Raw genomic sequence first — 23,959 nt, 5'->3', positions numbered from 1 at the left:
AACGCGAGCTTAGCCCCTAAAGACATAATTCAGAAACTTTCAGAAGCAGTAACTCTTAAATAACTTGGTTTAGGGCTAAATTAGCAGCACAAGCGTATTTCTGGTTACGTTCTAGCCTTAAAACATGTAACATGACTACCTTTGCATTTGAAATTTCGAATACCAAAGATGGCCGCCATGATGCTTGATAGCACCATTTGATGTGTCAGACCACTTCTAAGTTTGATCATTCTCCCTCAACCCGTTCTCAACACACAAGGGTGGTAAGGACTTTTGTTTCACCATGTACATTGATAGATTGTGTGAAATCTCCGTAGTAGGTAGATTTTAAAATCTACCTAAAAAGCTTATTACAACCAAGAATGTACTTATGAGAGTCACTGACAAGAGAGTGTAATAAAAGGTGGTCCATGATATGAAATTGAAAATTACTAATCCATAATGAAATATTCTGTATCCAACACAGTGTAGTCTTAACCCGGATAAAATAAATGAAAAGTTCGGTTGCAAGTAAAGAGCAAAAATTTTTAACAAATAAGTTATTACACTATTTTGAAATATATGTTTCAAACGTTTTTACGTTCGTGTTTTAAATGATGTTTAAAACATTTTGAACATTTTTTTCATGTTTTAAACACACGTTTTGCTTTTTTTTTTAAAGAAAAAGAACTGTTTTATTTCCAATCTTGATCCTAAGGAAGTAGGGAAATTCATTTTTTTAAGGGTGCGGGAATAGGGTTAACTTCATAATTCTTTATTCACCAATTATTTTATAGGAGCAAAGAGACCTCTACTCCCAGCCATTAGAGGGTTACGCCCTCTCTTTGGCATAGATTCTTGAAGGATTTCTATTGATGATAAGATAAATGAAGATCGGCTAAGTGCAGAAAGTATGAACATAAGGAATAGTAATCATAATGTCACAATATATATTGAAGTTGAGTGCAGATATATGGTTGAGGTGCTAAGGTGCTAATAGGCACTCCAATACATAGAATAAAGAAAAATGATGATGATGAATGAAGTGAAGTGCTAACACATCACAAACAGAATTTGATTAGTGAGACAGATGTAGGGTTAAATCTTATGTCCCGGGGCGACTCGGGACTAATGAACACATGGGGAAGCTCTTGTTAATGGTGAGGATCTAGTGCTGAGATGGAAAAAGATGCGGTATATGATGATCAATGACGTATATATCCTATATTTCCCTTTCAGCCGCAGGGAGGTGCTCGTTTTTAACATATAGAGATACAAAAATATAGGGAAATTCAAAATTTAAGCCAAATATATATACAGTAAAGCTACGATTATCCGCGAGTGCTGTGGAAAATAAATTAATCCTGCTGCAGTCATTCTCGATTATTTTTCATAAGCAGTCGCTGCCGATTGATACTTCATATAAAAAAGTACTGTATGTTCTAAAACATGAAAATAAATTTCATTATAAAAATCAATATTTCAAATTATAGTGAGTTTTGAAGTGCAACTCTTGCAGAAACCAATTGTTTGTTAATTATGAAATACGGGAAATCGAAAGTGTGATTTGTGTTATAGTACATTACACTCATTGTTCACTACGGAAAATGGAAATGACATGAAATATCTAAATTTTACGTTCCACGCTTCTGTCGGCTAGGTTAAAGGAGACGGTGATGATGAGAAATTAACGAAATGGTGGAATGAAGAAAGTGTGAAGAAACGGGAGGACTCCGAGAAAACCCACGCACAATGTGTTTTTGATCACTTCGAAGTGAGAGTCCAAGGGTAACTATTGGAGGGTTAATTAAGAACCTAAAAAAAATCGGGAATGATCGGGAAATACAATAGGCCCTACCGTGCGAAGGTCGAAAATCACTGACAGGTTTTATGGATCGTCATCTTATAGACTTATGGATGAGTGACAGGCTCTTTCTCTTTCGTTTTGGTCATGCCTTTACATTCTGATTCACGGTTTCTGATCACTAACCTTGACGGGGCGAGCAATATAAATAATAAGACAGTCTTATGCTCGAATACTGTATTTTTTTTTTGTTTGCATATATATATATATATATATATATATATATATATATATATATATATATATATATATATATATATATATATATATATATATGTATATATATATATATATATATATACAGGGTGGGACATTTTAATTAATCCACGGAAATATCTGAAAAATGATAAAACATAGAAGAAATGTTTGAAGTACACGTTATATATTGCTAAGGGGGAAAACCATTTCCGCCAAAAGTACCCCTCCCCACCCCCCGGAAATGGGGGTAACGGGGGTAACTTTGAAATGTCAAATGGAAACATGGGTCGAGTAATACCTCGTTCGAAAGGTCTTGGAAAACTAAGTAACGCTATACCAAAATTTGTTTCATATGGAGCACCAGTTTCAAAATGGCCGCCATGATATAGTTCGGAAACTCCAGTAGCCGTAGTATGAAAACCATGGGAGGTAAATGAATGGAACAAAATTGAAATACGTAAATATCATAGGGCATATCGAATGATGTGACCCCTGCGATCCCAGCGGCTTCCCTGAAGGGATCTTGTGAGCTAACTTCAAAATTTCAATGTCCGACCGGACAACGGTTCGGGCGTACGCTTGACCTACCCACTGCTGTTTGGAAGGCATATTTCAGGCATAGAGAATTAGTGCACTCAGTTAATGCGGATGGCCACAGTCAAGGGCGCCCATAAGGGGGGCAATGGGGGCTCTTGCCCCCCTAGAGAAAATTGTGCTTCAGGATATCGAAAACGCAAAATTTGAAACTATATTTGAAATGTCGCTTTTTCTTGCCTCCCTTGGAAACCACAACATGGGCGCCCTTGGCCACAGTTACATTTTGATTAACTATTAGGACTCATGTCATATTGTGAGCTTGAGGGACGAAACAGTGTGTGCGTATATCCCCGAAATGCTTTCCGAATAACCAACACGCATTGCACAAAAGTTTCTGTGGCGACGGAGATTAGCAAATTCACACGTTTGTAAGTTCCAGCAACTGCATTATTCGACAACTTCTTTCGTATAACGTTCCTTCTGTTTTCGCATCAAATCATACTTAGCCATACAGATATGCGTTACCATTCAAATAAAATTTCACCTTTTTTTAGTCACTACAGCGTCATCCTTACAAACAAATGTTTCAACCATACCATACCTATTTGTAAGGTTGCCTTAATTTGCGAATTAAAGTAGAGTTCTCATTTGAACTTTCACTGTTACTTTCCACCCCACTCACATACAGAACACAGGAAAATATTATTTTGCAGGACTTGGATATCTCTCTATATATTATGGCAATTTTACTCTAAAATTTTTATCTCTGTTGTATCATTCTCGAGCCTTGGAACGCCTCCGTGGTTTTCCTATTTAATTTTCGTTATTTTCATTTATCTCTACCCGTATTCATACTATGGGCACTAGACGTTTTCTTAGACACATTCACAATGTCTTGGCGATCATTTTGAAAACGGTGTCTCATGTCGAAAATATTCTTACAGAAGCTGTTTGATATTAATTTGTCTATGTAACATGATGTTACTCGCTTCAAGTTGCTATTTGAAATTTTCAAGTTGGCCCCGGATACCTTTCAGTGGAGTCACCCCAACAACACCTCTCCATGTGACTTACGTCAGTTACCTACTCCAGTTTTTCTTCTGTTGATTTATCTCCAATCGCTTTCATACTACGGATACTAAACCTTTTCTCTGACACTGATACTATGTTTCGGCGGCCTTTTGAGAACACTGCCATTTCACCTCAATCCTTTTCTCCTGCAAGATGTTTGATTTTGCAAGATTTATCGAACGAGGTACCACTCGACTCATGTTACTATTTGAAATCTTGAAGTTAGCCCCCAAGACCCCTTCAGGGAGGCCACTGGGATCACAGGCACCACACCATTCGATATGCCCTATGATATTTACGTATTTCAATTTTGTTCCATTCATTTACCTCCCATGGTTTTCATACTACGGCTACTGGAGTTTCCGAACTATATCATGGCGGCCATTTTGAAACTGGTGCTCCATATGTAACAAATTTTGGTATAGCGTTACTTAGTTTTCCAAGACCTTTCGAACGAGGTATTACTCGACCCATGTTCCCATTGACATTTCAAAGTTACCCCCGTTACCCCCATTTCCGGGGGGTGGGGAGGGGTACTTTTGGCGGAAATGGTTTTCCCCCTTAGCAATATATAACGTGTACTTCAAACATTTCTTCTATGTTTTATCATTTTTCAGATATTTCCGTGGATTAATTAAAATGTCCCACCCTGTATATATATATATATATATATATATATATATATATATATATATATATATATATATATATATATATATATATATACAGTTTAGTCTTTGCTATAAAGTAGTGGTTCTCAAAGTGGGGTCCGCGGGTCCTAGCCAGGGAGTCCCCGACGCCTAAAAATTGAATTGTTATAATAAAATGGAACTCACAGTTGTTATGCTAGAAGTATTTTTAAAACAGCTGTGCTCAGTACGAGTACAAAAACGTAACTATTTATAATTTCCAGTGCTCAGGGATTTCATTGATTCTTCAGGTGAAAAACTCTCTGCTGAAATGCACAAAACTTCAGGACAATTGAAAGCATTAGCTGCAAGTTTTCGCGAATATTTCCTTGTACCAATACCTGGTAATGGCTGGATTGAAAATTCTTTCCCTAATGTAGAAATCCATAACATACAAGGTTTGAATCTACCTAACACAAAAAAAGAACAGCTATTAGAACTATCCTGTTATAATTCATGGAAAAGCGTTCTCAAAGAAAATGAACTTTGTAGCTTTTGGTTGCGTGTGCGCTGTGAGGATGTAGGGTTGTTGTGTAAAAAGGCATTGCAACAATGGATGCCTTTCCCTACCACTTACTTAAGTGAGCAGATCTTTTCTACCTTATTAAAACCTTAAAGCAAAATGTGGAACCGGACCTAAGATTGACGGTGACAAAACTTACTCCAATTTCAATACAAATATGGAAAAGCACAAATAATTTCATTCTTCACATTAGTGACCCCACATTTGAGAACATTGTTTATTAAGTGGATTTCTTTTTTTTTAAAATGGTTTTCTGTCTTGATAGTTACTGCATTTTCAATTGAAACTTCGTTCATTAGGAAACAATCATGTATCTCTAGAATAAATTACTTATTGCACTATTTTTCTTGACCTTTTTCTTGTCAGTGGTAAAGGATTTTGCAAAAGAAAGCAAACAACATTTAACTGTCCAGACTGTCCTGAGAAACCAGCTCTGTGTGCTTCACCATGTTTCAGGGAATATCACACTAAGAAATATTACAGAAAGCACTGTGAATGCCAGTGATTGTAATGTAATGTATACTTGTTGCCTGATATACCATATAGCCATATATAGATTTTATGTATTTCAAATGTAACTTTTTTTTTAGCACTAATGTTACACAATATTGTGTATTTTTGCACTTTGTCAATTTCAAACATTCACAACATGTTATTTTGCTATATGTCAAGAGTTATTTATGTATGTCATGTGTTACATATCATTTATTGAAAAATACAATGATTGAATTTGAAATGTTTAGCCGTTTATACATTTTTTTTTGTATTTCTAATACACATTTTGGGGCCTTTAAAACATATTTTAGGAAAATATAATACTTTCATTTTTTGGTTGCTTAATTGCCCCTTTCCCAGGGACAACCCGAAAATGTAATTCCGCAGTGAAAGGGTTTGTGGTCGATATGACGTTATTTTCGATACAATACTAAAAGATCATAATGAAATAATGATTGCTTAAAGAGAGAACAAGGGAGAAAAATGAGGGAATAAAACTTTCAACTACCATATAGTGTATGTAAAGTTTAACAGAATATAATCTTTCAGTTATCGCGCAAAATAGTTTCGCAGAAGCTTCAACATCTCATTTCTGTGCATTTTGAGGAAGATTTACTTTCTTTCTCTTACAATCCTGTTTCTCTTTGATACTTATAAAGGGTCGAGTATGAAGACAAAATTCCAAAAAATCGTCACTCTCTTTTTTCTGATGGCTCAAAGCTTTTACAGTATAAAATTCGATGTCATCATCCTACTAAGTTCCTTTTCTTTCCTTCTTTCTCTCCCCCCTTTTCTGGGCCTGTATGACATAAAGAAGAAACGTACAGGGGAAAGTGTTATTTTTATCACATTCATACATTTTGTCTATATGTTGTTATATGAGCCAAGCGTTCTCTGTCTATTCAGTACGACTGAAAAAGAGAGGAAAGGGGAATTGGACATGCTTGACGTAATTCATGACTGAAAAAAATAAATAATAATAAAAAAAAAAACTAAAACCTCTTTGTCATGCTGTCCAATGCCTATCCCTTCCTCAATTTTTTCTATTCTTTGACGCGTTTTTATCCTCAGTTTTTTATTCCACGGATACGGAACGTCCTTCCATGGAAAAACGCACACAACGTGACGTCTCTGCGAACATGAGCATGGAAATTGTCGAAAAGGATAGGAAGCAGCGGCTACAAGAGACACAGAAACACACACACACACACACACAACGTAACACAACAACCAAGTAAAACATGAGCAAGATACTTTGTACAGACAAGATCAAAACGACAACAAGAAAAAGCTGGGAAATCCCGCTTGAAAAGTCAGAGAACATTATACTATTTCTCTTAACTTTTTTGTCTTTTCTCAGTTTTTCTTATTTTTTTAAAACAAACCGTTTTCTCAAATGATATCTACTTCACAGCATTATACAATATGGGTGTGTAGTTATGTACTGATGCTCAGACATACTCCACATTCTGTTCAAACGAATAGGGAACGCAAGAAATCATGAGAGCTCTTGTACCCTTAATCTACCCAGACATCCCCATTACATAAGGCCTTCATTGCTTTCTTTTATATTATTTGATTTTACCAGTTGTGCACGCGTGTACTTGCTTCTTTTTTATATATTATAGTAATTCAAATATAAAAAAAGTGTGAGAAAAGAAAGGAAACACTCTTTCCGTCAACCCCTGCATTTTTGTTTTACTACTGCAGAAATTCGACGTAAATTTTGGTGTTCATGTGCTCTCTATAAACAAGCTACGTATATTTACTTGCATTCTTCTAAATATTTCAATTACATTTTATGCAAAGTCGAAAAGGAACTTTAATCAAAATTGATGACCGGCTTTAATTAACGATCCATATTACTAAGACAAAATTAAGTATCCCATTAAATTATCACATCTTTTAGTCTATGTATCTACCAAACAAATTTCCAAATACATCCTGAAAAGATCAATATACACTTAAATCATTAAGAATAAATATGAACAACGGTAAATGAAGATCAAGATAATCGGAAAGGGACTATTTTCAAAGTTAATAGGCCTGGATTTGGCGGTGAAAGTTCGAGAATATCCTGGAAAACCTCAGTAAGCATGACCTGCCCCTACATTCCAACCCGGGAACTCCCCATCAGGAAACAAGAACGCTAACAGCTAACGAGTGCCTGTAAACGTTCATGAAGAGGTAGAGAATTTCAGGACACGCCAAAAATAAAAGTAAATTTGATTATTATCAGAATTAAATTAACTTCCTAAATTACACTTTGACTACATAAATGTCAGTTTTTTGTCTTAAATGGCTAATCATTTTCATAAAAATCAGCATCGAAGATATCATCATTGGAAAACAAAATGTTGAATATGAGTGCCTGAAGTAACCACCCATTTCTCCAGTCGTCCATGAGGAAATTGCAATCATTGGTAGTCAAGAGAGAGAGAGAAAGAGAGAGAGAGAAACATCATACAAGGTGTGGATTACACAATGAAATATTAATCAATTGCAGGGACACTATAAGTCAAACAACATACGTGTTACTAAATTTTCCCTGCTGAAGGTGAATTTCCAATGCAATGGAAATCTGCCAAAGTCATTCCAACTTATAAACTTAGTTCAACACTAAGATAACTCCGACATGTCACTTTCATCCTGTTTTATTTCATTTTATTTTTATTGCCAAAATGTGATTTCCCTACAACTAATGCACATATCTGAGTTAAACAATCTTGAACATTAAATTTGCAATACACCAGCTTCAGAAAAGAGCTTGGTGTTGTTATGTCCAGACAAGTACTTGGCTAGTATTCTTCAGTTTCTCCTCTCAACCGAAATCAATTGCTGTAATATCTTGTTCCATCTAAGTTTGCTCCTGATTGTACACCTTTAAAGTGTATAGTCTGCTCGCACTTGCTCTTCCGGTAAAAGCAAGATAAATGACTCATGCGAAATAAGTCTTCTGTATGTGAAGTATCGCCAGAAAGCCAGTCAGTCACCATCATGCGATGCATAAAAGTTTAATTAGAAACGTTCGTGTCACTTCTTGAAAATTCATGTAAAAACAATATCACATCACCCATGTTTCCTCCTGTATTTTCATGTATTTAATCATTTTGGCTGGTTGATGAAATCTGCCTTCTTTACGAGAAGGTTTAAAAAATAGAAAATACGCTTGAAAGAAACAGATACAAGATTAAGCGACACAAGCCTACTCTATCAATGGACAAAAGCCTACGATGACAATGGAGTCAACTACCCGGAAGCATGACAGTGCAAAGTGAATACTGAGGAGGCCACCCGCAGGTCCCATAGGTCCTATTGGATCGAAATGGTCGAGAGCAAATTATTACTGGAGTTTGTCTAATGGTACTAGTGGATGATTTGTGGCTTGTTCACATGTTCTGAAAATCGTGAGTCTCTGGCAATATGGCCGCCAAGGTCAAAGGTCGCCTGAAAATTACTCTATACCAGAAATCTTTAAATATATATTTAAAACGGTTGAGATTTTTGAAAAATAGTCTTCTACAAAAGTTGTTCAAAATGAAATTTTCAGCAAATTTACTAGTTTTACCTTTCTTTCCAGTGGCGTAAAGTGATCAAAAATTTAGGGGGATATTATTTCATAAACTATCTTACAAATCTCTGGACCATACAAATAGCCACATGATAAAGACGTATGTATATATTTCAGGGTAGAGAGTTGGGGTATTACCGCCCTGTTCTACCTCTTACAACATGACGCCCCTGACTAAAATCTACGTTTATCGCAAAAATCCGCGCAAAGTTAAATACTGCTATATAAAGTAAACGTATAACTACATTTTATTTTATTTAGTTTTACGGCATTTACTTAAATGTAAGTCACTGTAATTTCTCAAAAGTTTTATTTCATTTAGTAGGAGGAGTCGTACTGTATTTAGTAAAGCCAGTAACAACTAGTTCTTTTTGTATATAACCTACATATTTTATATCTTCATTATCTGAGTTCTGAATATAAATCTCATTTACATAAAAGAAAATATTTTTAATCGGCAAAAATACTTAAGTTACATTCACGGTTATTACCATGTTAAGTTTGAAGTTATATATACTGATATTTGTTTATTTTTTTTTAATTGTATGAATTTTTTTCTCCCCATCACTTCAAATACTGATTGCACTGTACTGAAGGTAGAGAAAACGTATTTCCATTATTACTTACAAAGTACAACTCTAAATTTGAATATAATTGCAATCGATATTTAGGTGTTATTTAGTTTAGAATATATACATTTTTACACGAGTAGGTGCACTATGATTTATAAAAAGAGACCTGACTCAATAACATGAAAGTTACGTGAACGGATTTTTACATTTTCTGCTTTCACAACTGCAGAATTCATAATAAGACATGACATTAATGGTACACTTACAAGATGCGTTTCTTGTGTATTGTTTGCAAGTGCAGGGGAATGGAAAGTTGATAGGAAGAGTTCCAAGTGTCATTTCTGGGATCCTTTTGCCATCATTGTCTATGTAGTCATAATGGCATTAGATTGGTTTAGTTCTGGGGCTTCATCAAGTATGTGTACCATTTGAAGCACTGAAATCGTTGATGATGTTTGGAGGTTTTGCACATCACATCTTGCGTAGAATTCTTTCGATAGCCCAAGGAACAAGCAGAACAGATATCATATTCGATGTGTATACATAAAAAAAAGATAGTGTAAAATCGCGTGAGTGCCTCAGAAGATGTGACAAGATGTGAACTTACGATCAATGCAAAAGATATGCATGTATTATCTCACCTCCCAAAGTAAGTACTGGCTACAAATGGTTTTCGCTGACAGTTTGATGAAACAGTCATGAATTTCGAGGGATGGATGTGTTTGTTGGTGGTTTTTGAAATTTGTGGGGAAAGAAACATTCGCATATTAAATGAAGAAATGATCGTGATTTGCAATGCGAACTAGAAGAAGCTGATAAGAGTATACTTTTTTTCATATTAAACATGAAGTTTCCAACTCGCGCATTAAGCGTCTACTTCTTGCATCCTCTGATACTGATGCCTTCATTTGTGCCTTGTATTATTACCAGAAATACTTCAGAAGTTATAGATTAGTAGAATTATGGGTATTATGTGTGGCTGGGATCACTTCGCGGCATGTCCCCATCCATATTCTTGCTGAATGTTTGCAGAGTCCCGTGATTGATGTCTTACCGGCAGCCTACGCTCTAACTGGATGTGACACCAGAACCAAAGTTAGCACTGAGCATTCTGCTGTTACAATTGCAAAGAAAATGGTACAGTATTTGACTGAATTCGGCAAAGAATTGCCAGAAACCATGATAATGTCTGCAGAATCCTTTCTAGTGCAGATGATGTCAAGTAAATTCTCATCGATGGATAAATATAGAATTCACCAGTATCATCGCATGAAGCGTCTGGATTTCTCCAAATTACTGCCAACCTCATCATTGATACATCCTTACATCAGAAGAGTTTACTTTCAGTGCTTCAAGTGGAACCACATCCTGGATGAAGCCCCAGAACTCGATCCATCTAATGTCATCATGGCTACATATACAATGTTGCGAATAGATCCCAAAAAATTACATTTTGAACTCTTCCTATCGACTTACTTTTCTCCTGCACTTGCAAACAATACACAAGAAACACATCTTGTAAGTGTACCATTAATGTCATGTCTTGTCGATTCCTGCAGGGAATGTAAAAATCCGTTCACGTAATTTTGATGTTATTGAGTCAGGTCATTTTTTTTTTTTTTTTACAAATCATACCTATGTTAACCTACTCTTGTAAAAATGTATACACACTAAACTAAATAACTAACCAGTATCACTGTATTTGTTTATCGATTGCAATTATATTCCAATTTAGTGTTGTACCTTGCAAAGAAAAATCGAAATAAGGTCCCTGTTTGTACGGTCAGATAATCAGTATTTGAAGTGATGGGAGAGAAAATAATTCATACAATTAAAAATAAAAAAATATTAGTATATATATCTTCAAACATGGTAATAAACGAGAATGTAATTTAAATACATTTGCAGATTAAAATTATTTTGTTGTAAGTAAATGGGATTTATATTCAGAACTCACTAGGGATGACACCAAAGTTGAACCTGGAATCTGGGGATAACCTCTATATTACTTGAAAGGGTTTGTCGAGTAGGCTCCAAAACATGTTTCGATTCCTTGCCTGGAACTGACCCCACCCCTTCAGGGTTAGAAATACGTATAACAGCATGACCTATATATCTATATGTCAAAGTACGTGAGACAGTGTAAGTTACATGGCTCTCACACGTTAAAAACAAAGGCCAAGGTAGCACCATCTTGCCAGGACCGTAATGAGTCAGTTACATGACTCTCACGCATAGTCAAAAACTAAAGCCAAGCTCAAACAAACATCTAGTCGGAGCCTTCTTCCCTTTCATTACCCGGGCCTTGTCGTGGTTAGAAGGCTTAAATCCTGAAGGGTGACTAATCGGATAAAGAAAGAGCTATTTAGATCGAGTAAATGAGCTCAAATTACCACCACGACTAGTTTTCCCTAATTAGCAACTCAACATCTATTGAAAGTTTTTGTACCGTGTGACCTGTCAAACAACTCTTTTATATGATCAGTTGACGAATATGTAATCAACGTTCTGATCTGACAACGTATGTAAGTGAAATCGTGGAACATACAGAAATGTGTCACATCTAGCCGTAACAATGAGTCACATTAGTTGTGATACCAATTGAGTAGTGCATATTATATTCTCAATAACTAGTCATTCAGATCACTTTGATATGTATTACATATAGGTCAAATTGTTCTATACGTTTCCAATCCCGAAGAGGTGGGGTCACATCCGGGCAAGGAATGGAAACTTGTTTTGGAACTTACTCGACAAACCCTTTGATGAAATGTATAGAAAATTATCCCCAGATTGAAAGTTCAACTTTGAAGTCATCCCTGGTCAGATAACGAAAATATAAAAAAAAATGTAGATTATATACAAAAAGAACTAGTTAAAATGCCTTTACTAAATGCAGTACAACTCCTCCTACTAAATGAAGTAAAACCTCTGAGAAGTTACAGTGACTTACATTTAAGTAAATACCGTAAAAGTAAATAAAGTAAAATGTAGCGTATACGTTAACATTATGTATATATTAGCTTTTAACTTTGCTCTCATTTTCGGTGAGTGAAACAGGGAGGTACATACCCCTAGCTCTCTCCCCTGAAGCATCTACTTACGTCTTTATCATGCGGATATTTGTAAGGTCCAGATATTTGTAACATAGTTTAGGAAATAGTGTCCCCTAATTTTTGACCACGCTACGCCACTGGAAAGGAAGTTAAAAATAGTGAATTCGCTGAAAATTTAGTTCTGAACAACTTTTAAAGAATGCTATTTTTTAAAGTAAAAAGCTCAACCATTTAATATATATTTAGATTTTTGATATACAGTAATTTTTCGGCGACGTTTGGCTTTGGCGGCCATATTGCCAAAAAAAACCTCCCGGTTTTCAGAACATGTGACCAAGCTAGGAATCATCTAGTAGTATCATTAGACAAAGTCTAGTAATAACTTTATCTGGACCTTTTTGATCCAACAGGACCTATGGGTGGCCCCTAGTCTAAAACAAGAAAGTAGGGAATCCACACTTGAATATATACCCAATACAGATTGATAGATCTTTTGGAACAGGAGCAAGCAGAAAATGAAATGACAATGCAACGACTCGAGATGGGACATGTCGCTAAATCGAGGAAAGCAAAGTTGTGCCACCTTAATGGAACTCAAAAGAAGGCTTGAATCACAAAAAAAAAGACATACGTTAATGTAGTGTCTTACTGCATATAATTTGCGTGTGACTAGTGATTCTTTGTGCTTTGTTTATTTTATGATTTATGCAAACTCTCTCAGAATTTATGTCACTCCACTTTCTGTAACACATTTTGTAACTTCATGAAACATTTTCATATCTCGATGTCAACTATACAGAATTTAGTCATATGCTATAACTAGCCCTTGGTTAGCTAGAGGCTCCGCCTCCAGACCCCTGAGTTTACTCGGCCTACGTCCTCGCACCTTTTGAAACCACAATTCTATTCTTTCTTTTCCTATTTCAACTATCTAAGAGATCAGATTTTGTATCCCAAGAAACGCCCATTTAAATAGCATGGGAATTTCTTCATTCCCCTTTAGACCCCTAAACATTAAAAATATTCACTTTTGGCAATTTTCCTGTCGGTCCGTTTTGGAAGGCTACAATCATGCCAAATTTCATCAATCTAATCCAGCCGCAAGTACCTAAACATTTTGGGGTGTATAAGACGTCAGTAGTAATGGCTTGAATTGGCCGAAATTTTCCGCCCCACTGGAGCGTGGCGCCCGCTTCGGTATCACGTGGTATGACGTCATAGGTTCAAGTGATGTTAGGCCAAGCATTTTTGGGTCACGTGATGTTAGGCCACGCCTTTTTGGGTCGCGTGGTGTTGGCCCACTCCTTTATAGGGTAGTTTCACCGAGGGGTTGATTTTGTTCCCTTTTAAGACATAACATTTTGGAGATTGTTACCTTTGATGGAATACAGGTGTATGTATAGCCCGCCTTGCGGTATTTGATTTCAGCTTTTGCGCCCCCTATAGTGTGACGCTTGCTGAAATTTTGCGCCCTGGCTTATATGGCTAAAATTTTTTAAGCTTCACTTTTATGGAGTAGTTCCACTGAGGGTCTATTTTGTTCCCTTTTATGGGTATAAAACTTGAAGATTGTTATTTTTATTTTACATGGTAGGGTATGTGTATAGTAAATTTCCTTTGATGAGTATCAATGATTGATTTTGGAGCCTTATTAAGTTATATGGTTATTTGGAAGTGTACGTAAAATCATTCCCTTAAATTTGATATGCACTTCGTGGTCTGTTTCGTTCCACCTTAGGGGTGAACATGGATACCTTACATGTGTTGATTACTACTTTATAGACATTGCAATCGTTCCGAGTTCGATTCTTGGTACTAATTTAGGAAATGTTGAGTTGAACGTCCCTTGAGGCTAAGGGAGACGACGATGATGAGAAATGATGAAATGAGAAAACATGAATTTACTTGACTGAGGATTGAAGCAGGGACCTCACACATTGGAGACAAGCGCTGAGCCACCGTGCCCCATTCAGTGCAAGCAGTTTCACGTATGAAAAGAACATGGACATGTTATGTTACATTACACATTTCTGCTTGTTGTTACGCATACGAGTTTGTTGTGAAATTGCAGAATCTGCTTTTACGAAAAGTATAATGTCAGTTCGTTTATTGAATATTTCTTAGATGTTTAAAATGGGACGATTCCGGACCTAGTTAACAACATTAATTTATATCGTTTTTTTCCGCAGATTAAATAAAAATGCTGCAAAGTTTAAAAAAATCTTCTTCGTGCACTGGTTTATAATCATATGTTTAGGAGCAGACGTCAGCTACATTGTGTTAAATGTGCTTACATATTCGTTGTCAATATCATTGCCATTCTTTTGTTATTGCAGATTGAACATATACAGTATTTAAATGTCAAATAGTATGTAATGATTAACTTTGAAAGGATATATTTATTCTTTGAGAAGGGTAAAAGGAATGGGATGATGTGATTTTGGACCTAGTTTGTACCTTTCGTTTCCGTTCGTGGATTAAAATAAAAGATGACGTCACACTTACTCTTTGCTTAAATCTGATTAGTTCATTGTTCGAGTGATTTTTTTAAACGCTCAGCGTTTTGTTGCTCATTAAGAGCTTCATTGATGGAAACAATGTTGCCAGATTATAAAAATCTAAACTGCTCCGATTCTTTTTCGAAACGGTTTCGAAAAAGAATCGGAGCAGTTTAGATTTTCAAAATATGGCCCACTTTTGCGCATCTTAGAAATATTCAATAAACGAACTGACATTATATTTTTCGTAAAAGCAGATTCTGCAATTTCACAACAAACTCGTATGCGTAACAACGAGCAGAAATGTGTAATGTAACATAGCATGTCCATGTTCTTTTCACACGTGAAACTGCTCGCACTGAATGGGGCACGGTGGCTCAGCGCTTGTGCCTAATGTATGAGGTCCCTCCTTCAAGGGAACAAAATCGACCCCTTCGGTGGAACTACCTATTAAAGGTGGTGGGTGTACCCCATAAAAGCGAAGTATATGAACACACACACACACACACAAACATACAAAAAGGCGTGGCCTAACATCACGTAACCTCATGACGTAATCCCAAAGGCAATGCTAAGGTGGTCGCAGGAGCGTCAAAGTTTACCCATGAAAGAGAACAAAAATAAGGTAGGCTATACATACATCCTATAAGGTAAAATCGGAATAACAATCTTCAAATTTATACCCATAAAAGGGAACAAAATAGGCCCTCAGAGGAACAGCTCCATAAAGGTGGAGCGTAAACCATGTAAGCCATAGAGGACAGGGTGCTAAATTTCAGCGAGCGTCTACTATAAGGGGCGCAAAAGTTGAAATAAAATACCGCAAGGCGGGCTATACGTACACCTGTATTCCATAGAAAGGTAACAATCTCCAAAATTTTATGCCGTAAATTGGGACAAAATTAACCCCTCGGTGAAACTACCCCATAAAGGCGTGGTCTAACACCACGTGACCCAAAATGCGTAAATTGACTCCCTTGCAACAGTTGGCTGTGAAACATTACGGGAAAGTCCATTGTGTAGTTAGGGGGTAAGGGTACGCAGTTACCGACGGGACAAGGATACGCTTGCGTATTCTTGCCCTTTCTTTTCTATTAAAAAATCAATTTGATTTCAATCTAAAAACCAAAAAGAATATAAATTCCGTTGTAATAGATAGTGATGGAAAACGTTACGAATACTGGTTCCCATGTGTATCCTATAACGTTAAGAATTCCGAAGAATTCCGATATTTTTCTTATGTACGAGGGACAAATTGTTATTCTAAATTCCATTCGTTACATAACAATATCTAAGGTGGTGTTTGAATTTTCGAAACAAATAAAAGTCTGAGGCAGTTAAATATGCAGTTATTGAATAACAGCACGCTTGCTTATTTTATTCAGGTTTCAGAAATACTACATTTTGTCCTTTTTTTATCTTAAATGTCAAGTCTTCGTTAATAACATTTTATTAGTCCAATGTTTGGTATGGGATCCTATGAACATATATAAAACTACCCTAACCTAACATTTGATAATACGTAGCTTCATGAAGGGTAGGTCGAGGAATTTGGTAGGTCAAGTTACCCTCGTAGATGATAAGCATTCTTTGCTACAAGAAACTGATGAAATAAGCTGGTTAGAATATATATATATTGTAAATGGTCTAAATATTATCTGATTTTTTGTGTCTAATGCATTCTCATTAGGTAGGTCAAGTTACCCTCGTAGATGATAAGCATTCTTTGCTACAAGAAACTGATGAAATAAGCTGGTTAGAATATATATATATTGTAAATGGTCTAAATATTATCTGATTTTTTGTGTCTAATGCATTCTCATTACTAATAGGAGAATTAAGGATTTTTTTCCCTTTGTTTTGCGGAGAGATACTGCAGCGCCTTTGGGCACAATAAAGCCAGTATTTACCGAAGAAATGGTACGAAGAACGAATTAGTGTGATATGTCACATTACTGGATCAACTCTTCTATGGCTGAATTTTAAAAGATCTAAGAATAGTGGTACAAGATTTTCCTGAACGCAACCATTTGCCTCATCTCTTTAGCCATGTGAATCGAATGGCAGGAAGAGATTGAATAAAGTCTTTTCGTCGTAGACATCCAACTATTGCTTTGCGACAGCCTTCAAAGACTGGCCTGGAAAGAGCTCGTGGTTTTATCAAGCCACAAGTTGAATGCTTTTTTAATTGTCTACAAGATCTTGTAAGGGAAAACGGTTTCTTTTCACAGGATATCTACAATATGTACGATACTGGCAAAACTACGGTTCCTCATAAAGTTCTAAAAGTGTTGTTGACTAAAAATCAGTTGTGAATAAAATTGTATCTAGTGATTGTGGAGTTACCATCACAGCTGTTTCCTGCGTGAGTGCATCTGGTTCCTTAACTCCACCTGCGTTGATATTTCCCAGAAAACGAATGAAACAAGAGTTACTCGATGGATATCCGTCGGATTCTGTGGGAATGATATCTCATTCTCGTTTAATCAACTAATAACTCTTCGTACAATGGTTGCATTGTTTACACCAACATGTGCGATCAAATCCGGTCACGAAAAAGATATTGTTACTTGTTGTCAATTAGTACTCTCATATTTCAATCGAGGCGATTAATTTCTGCAGGTAAAATGGGATTCTGATGTTAAGTTCACCACCGTATACCTGCCATAATTTGCAACCATTAGATTGCTCGTTTTTTTGTTCCTCCGAAGTCCTGGTATTCAACAGCGTGTGATAAATGGGTGAGGAATCATCCATCCCGCCCAATTACATAATTGTAAGGTGATAGTTTGTACACACTGAGGCTTACTACAAAGCTGCAACCATTGGTATTGCAATATCCAGCTTTTAAAGATGTGGAATTGTTCCACTGAATCCAGATGTGTTCACTGAAGAATGTTTTCTTCCTTCTACTGTGGATGTCGTAGACTTAAATGTAGAAGCCAGCTCTGAAGATGAAAGCATTTATGAATCAACGAATCAAGCAGAAGAGCTGAATATAGTCCACAATCTTCCATCGGAGGATTCACTGGAAGTATAGAAGAGCATATGCGGTGCATTTACATCAAACACTCCTTCGTCAGTTGCTCGTTCTCCTCCATCTGTTTCCAAAGTTTCAGCCAGTAACGCAGGATCCTCACTAGAAGCAAGCAGGAGCTCATGCGGACTGTCCATATCAAACACTCCTCTGCCGGTTGCTCGTTCATCTGATACCAAACCTTAAACCAGTAAAGCTGGATCTTCACTGGAAGTAAGCAGGAGCCCATGCGGACCGTACACATCATACACTCCTCTGGTGGTTGCTAGTCCTCCTCTGTTTGCCACCAAGCCCTCAACCTGTAAATCTTGACCTTCTTGAAGTCAATTAGAGATTCTGACATGTTCTCCTTTCAAACAGGACTTACTTCCGAAACGGCGCCCTCCAATGACCAAAGCAAACATCAACTTGCACCAAGAAAACTACAACCAAAGATAACTCCTCAGGTCAGTGAGAGAGTAGTATACGAGTGTCCATTATGCAATGTCATCTAAAGCGATCCTCCAACAGAAGACTGGATACAGTGCGAGAGATGCAATGAATGGTGGCATGAACAATGTAAATCATGTGAAAGAGTGGGCACCTTCATCTATGATAAGTGTTAATGCTGTTTTGGGTACGTATTCTTGCCCCTTAGATTTCGAACTCTTGCGCCACATGCAGGGGCAAGAGTACGAATTTGAGCATTTTCATTTTACGAATTCTAGTTCCTCCAAGGACAGAGGTATACGAAAGTTGAGTTCACATTTTGTATAGCAGAGATCATGCTTTGTGTTCCATGTACAAGTTTCCCGTTGTAACTATTTTTTTTACCAAAATATATAAGTTTAATTGAAATTTGCGTACACTTGCCCCCTTTCCTGAATTTATGTCAGCTCATGTAGTTTTATACATAGTTAGGATAGGATTGTGCTTATACAGTTTTAGTATGTACTTTATATACTTTATGTACTTTATATGTACTTTTTAGGTACTTTATATATATATATAAATTTAGAAACTACAAATTTTTGTGTTATTTTTTGTCAGTACTACCAACATAATTTTGCATTAGGAAAATTTTGAATTCAAGATTCGCTTACTTTCTCTTGAGTTAACATCTGTATATCCCATTGCCTGGAGTTATTATGGGAAAATTGATATAATCTTTTTTGAGAAAGTTGTCGTAAAAAAAAAAAAACTCCAAGAGTAAAATACCCATTGCGACTTCTTTCATTACGAATAATTTAACTATACGGCTATTAATAAGCTATTTATTATTGAATTATGAACAAAATCACCTGAGCCGTTCATTAAAAGAATCGTTGGAAAAATAACTGAAACCAAGGATAAACTAACCTTCGTATATTTTTCAGGACTACAAATTATGCCATATGATAGGTTTCTAATGGAATACTTACTTTTGAAATGTGAACAAAAACTCCTCAGCCAGTTTTGAGAAAGCCGCTAAACAAAAGTTAACATTAAAAATAAATAATCTCTTGTAAATCTTCTACGAACAGGTAACTGATGCAATATTTTCAGGTTAATAATGAAATATCCCAGACAACACGTACGTGTACGACACATGTGCCCTATCCATGCATAAGCCGTATATGTGCACATGTGCATTTATGTGGATGATGAACACATACATAACCCGTGCATAAGCCGTACACGTGAATTTGCGTGGATGAAGCACACATACATAACTCGTGTATGTGCAGATGTGCATTTGCGTGGGTTATGTACACGTACATAACCAGTGACTAAGTCGTGCATGAGCACATGTGCATTTGCAGGGATAAAGTACACATTTATATAACCCGTGCTTAAGCCATTATGTACACACGTGCATTTGCATGGATGCAGCGCACGTACGTAATCCGTGCTTAAGCCGTTATGTACACATGTGCATTTGCATGGATGCAGCGCACCTACGTAACCCGTGCTTAAGCCGTTATGTACACATGTGCATTTGAATGGATGCAGCGTACGTACGTAACCCGTACTTAAGCCGTTATGTGCACATGTGCATTTGCATGGATGAAGCACACATTTATATAACCCGTGCTTAAGCCGTTATGTACACATGTGCATTTGCGTGGATGCAGCGCACGTACATAACCCATGCTTGAGCCGTGCATGTACATATGTGCATTTGCGTAGATGAAGCACATTTAAATTACCGGTGCTTAAGCCGTTGTGTGCACATGTGCATTTGCACGGCTACTGCACGTGTGTATGAGACGTCCATAATACCGTGCATGTGTATAGTTTTACTTTCATTCTTTTACTCTGATTCTAATCAACAATATAAAGTAACCTCCGTTTTTGGTAGGTGTCGTTTTTCCTTCAAGCGGTATTATAGAGACTTTTCGACGAGTGACAGCTGAATGATTGTAAAAACTTCATACCGTCCTCTGAGCTAGGATACAAGATGAACAGATGGCAGCACTGTACCGTTGTAACTACTGTCAGACAGTTCATAGGTTTATAAAATTATTTTCGTGACCTATTACAGCAGAATATGTTGCGTTATTTGTTACTTGGCAAACATGTCAAAGATACTACTCAAAGGTTTGCTCGTTGCAAATAATAAACTCCAAAAGTAAAATTCTCACTGACAACTATTAGTTACTTGTGAAATACTTTGGAGGTTATGTATTTGGTGTTATAGATGGTGTTACTGCGTAAGGCACCATATATATATACTCTTTTCTCCGTTGCATCTCGAATATGCTTTTACATCACCTCTGCACTACGAGGAAATCACATGTGTCCTACATGTAAGTCATCTGGATACTGCGTGTAAATCATCTCTGCCCTACATGTAAATCCCCTGTTTACTGCGTGTAAATCATCTCTGTCCTACATGTAAATCACCTGGGTACTGCGTGTCAACCACCTGTGTGCTACGTGTAAATCACCTCTGTTGTACATGTAAATCACCTGGGTACTGCGTGTAAATCACATATGTGCTACGTGTAAATCACCTCTGTCCTACATGTGAATCATCTGGGTACTGCGTGTAAATCACCTGTGTGTTAAGTGTAAATCATCTCTGTTCTACATGTAAATCACCTGATTACTGCGTGTAAATCACCTATGTGCTATATGTAAATCACCGTTTTCCTACATGTAAATCACCTGTGTGCTACGTGTAAATCGAATATGTGCTACTTGTAAATCACCTGCGCAGTAGGTGTAAATCACTTGTGCAGGACGTGTACGTGTGCATTGCACATGTCCTGTGCACGTGAAGATGTTGAATAGGACTTGTGATGTATACGTGCATCACATGTACAGGCGTGCATTTATACAGATGATGCACATGTTGCATCCGTGCAATTATACATGTACTATACAGGTACTGTATGTGCATTGTGCTGTCTGGGATGCATTCATGAAATATGAACAAACTCAGCTGTCATTTTGAGAACATCGTCTAAATAATAAAATATTACTGAAACACCTAAGAATAAATTACTCCTCGTGATTTTTAAAAGAACAATGAGTTACGCCATACTACGTGGATGATATTTAAACATTGACTTATGAAATATAAACAAAATCATTATAGCCATTTTAGAGAATATATCATTTTTCTATTTTCGCTCTTCAGTAAACTGTCCTTATAACTTTCGAGGGGCGAAAGGACAGAAGAAAATATTGTGATTGCAAAAATAAAATTAATTTGAAGTTTCGACGAATTTTTACTTTTCATGGTCCATAGGTACCGATAACGTGATTTTTCTACATCTTACCTTCTTTTTGTCTTCATATGCATTCGGCTAAAAGTCGTAACGTTCAACGAATCGAGATCAAACATTAAACCTACGTTTCTTGGTTGTTTCTCCGAGGTGGATTTGATTTTTTTCTACCCCTAAGGCTGTGTCCAACACACGGATTGTGTTGGGATTTCTCTATGTAATAATATGACATATTTATTTCCAAAATATTATGAAAACTATTTGCTTTATACATTTCAAAATTCGTCCGAATGTTTGTTAGTATAAATATTGCATGTTCAGATTTACTTTCTCTTGCTAGGGTAATATTAGAGAGCGCTAATTAAAAATTAATTTTCTTGAGTTTAAAAGCTGTATAATATATGGCACTACATTTTGCAACAACGCAGAGCAGCAGATAGGAGGCGAAACAAGTAGATTTCTTTCATTCACCGCCCTCGCTAGGTCACGTGCGTGAACTTTGGGTTGTACCCGGAGATAAAGAAATCGACGGAATGCAGATTGACAGCAGATAAGAGCAAAGTCTATTTTTCTCTCTTCATAGATATTAAATACTTCATTAATTCTACCTAGGTACACCTTGTCTCAAAAAGGTTGAGCGCATTCTTTATTGGTGTTTTGAGGCAAAAATGTTCTAAGTCCAACTTCGGGTACCTTCGGAAAATAGTAAACCACGTTCGAACTACCAAGCCAGCCTTTGCAATCGGGAAAAAGTTTGCAGATGTGTTTTTCTTCTTTTAAATATAATAAGACTTATTATCAAGTGTTGAAAAAAGCAACATTGATTGAAATACTTAATGATACAATATTTCGAAACCTTGTATTAATGTCAGCACATGTTTGTTTGTCATTTAGCTCTCCATACGTAATGGAACATTTAGATATGTAAATGAATCTTTCCATATGTAAAAGAATGAAAGAATGCTCAAAGTTAAGACATAGAACATAATTATCGCCTGAGTACTAAAATAATAGTCAAAGTAGAACAAAAAGAGCGTTTGTAGTGGATATGAATGTCATAATTTTCTTGAGATCCGTTATACATCGCTAGAAGCATGTTTCCAGAAGCCCTTGTGGTAGCTCACTGTTAAGTTGTCGGATTTCAAATCATAAGGCTGTGAGTTCGATTCCAATCTGGGTCAAAATTATTTTAAAAATTATATTTTCCGCAATGCATGAAAAATTATATAAAATAATTACATTAAAATACATCAGTTGTATATATATATATATATATATATATATATATATATATATATATATATATATATATATATATATAACATAATCATTGAAGAATGTAGTAATTATTATGTTTAAAATATAACATCTGAAATAGGTAGGTCTTCACAGTCGGTCGGTTCTATAGGCTATATATGAGAATGTTAAATACAAGTTAAGAAACTCGTTCAATAACAATAAATAAACCATGTAGTGCATTTATTTGCAGCTATTTGTTATATAGAGGGTAATTCTCCACATTCATAATACACCATGTCATTTATGTTCTTGAAAAATTATTCGATGCATAAACAGAGCGTTTAAACAGAGAATCCAAACTCGCAACGCTCGCACGAAATTCATGAAACCTAAAGGTCACATGAGTAGACTGGAATTGTATTTATGAAGCTTGCCACAGCAGAAAGTCTTTACATAGATTTTCGATTCAGTTCCTAATATGCTTTTGCAATGTGGAAGTGGTGATGCCTTGAGTCTCTCTCTCTCTCGCTTGCTCGCTCACTCTCTATTTATACAGAATATAAAAGTGGATGTATGTGTGTGTTTCAACATAATTCTGATATATCTAGAGCAATTTTAACAATATTTCTTACAGTCTGGAAAAGAGTACTGTCGGGATACATATCAAAAAAGCCAGAAACGGGTCGAAATTAGTATCGAATTCATAGTTTCGTGGTCGCTTAGATGAATAGTTCTACTTTCAATTCAAGTCCAATTAAGCTCCCATTAGCACCCAGGATGGTTACCTTGCGACATAAAAATATCGAAATCAACCGATATTAGAATCGAATCGTAAGTTTTCAGCGCCGCTAACAGTGCCGCATTTCCCATTAGTCCACATTAGTCCACATTTCACATTAGTCCTATTGCCTAGAGGGCAACATATTTGCAGAATGCAA

At 36.3% G+C, this 23,959-nt stretch overlaps 1 protein-coding gene across 1 annotated transcript in view; it reads right to left on the bottom strand.

Annotated features, from left to right (window-relative positions):
- Window positions 1-18,032: 18,032 nt before the first annotated feature.
- Window positions 18,033-23,959, bottom strand: part of LOC145687612 (uncharacterized) — a 117,170-nt gene continuing 111,243 nt past the window's right edge. The window contains exon 3 of the mRNA XM_081761081.1: window positions 18,033-18,271. Within this exon, the coding sequence (XP_081617207.1) occupies window positions 18,033-18,271 (239 nt within the window). The remainder of the gene's footprint in view (window positions 18,272-23,959) is intronic.

The sequence above is a fragment of the Thermobia domestica genome, chromosome 6 (genome assembly GCF_964235325.1).
Source record: "Thermobia domestica chromosome 6, izTheDome1.hap1.1, whole genome shotgun sequence".
In the NCBI taxonomy this organism is placed as follows: Eukaryota; Metazoa; Arthropoda; class Insecta; order Zygentoma; family Lepismatidae; genus Thermobia; species Thermobia domestica.
Note: the sequence above shows the minus strand (reverse complement) of the source record. Positions and strands in the feature narration are given on the sequence as shown.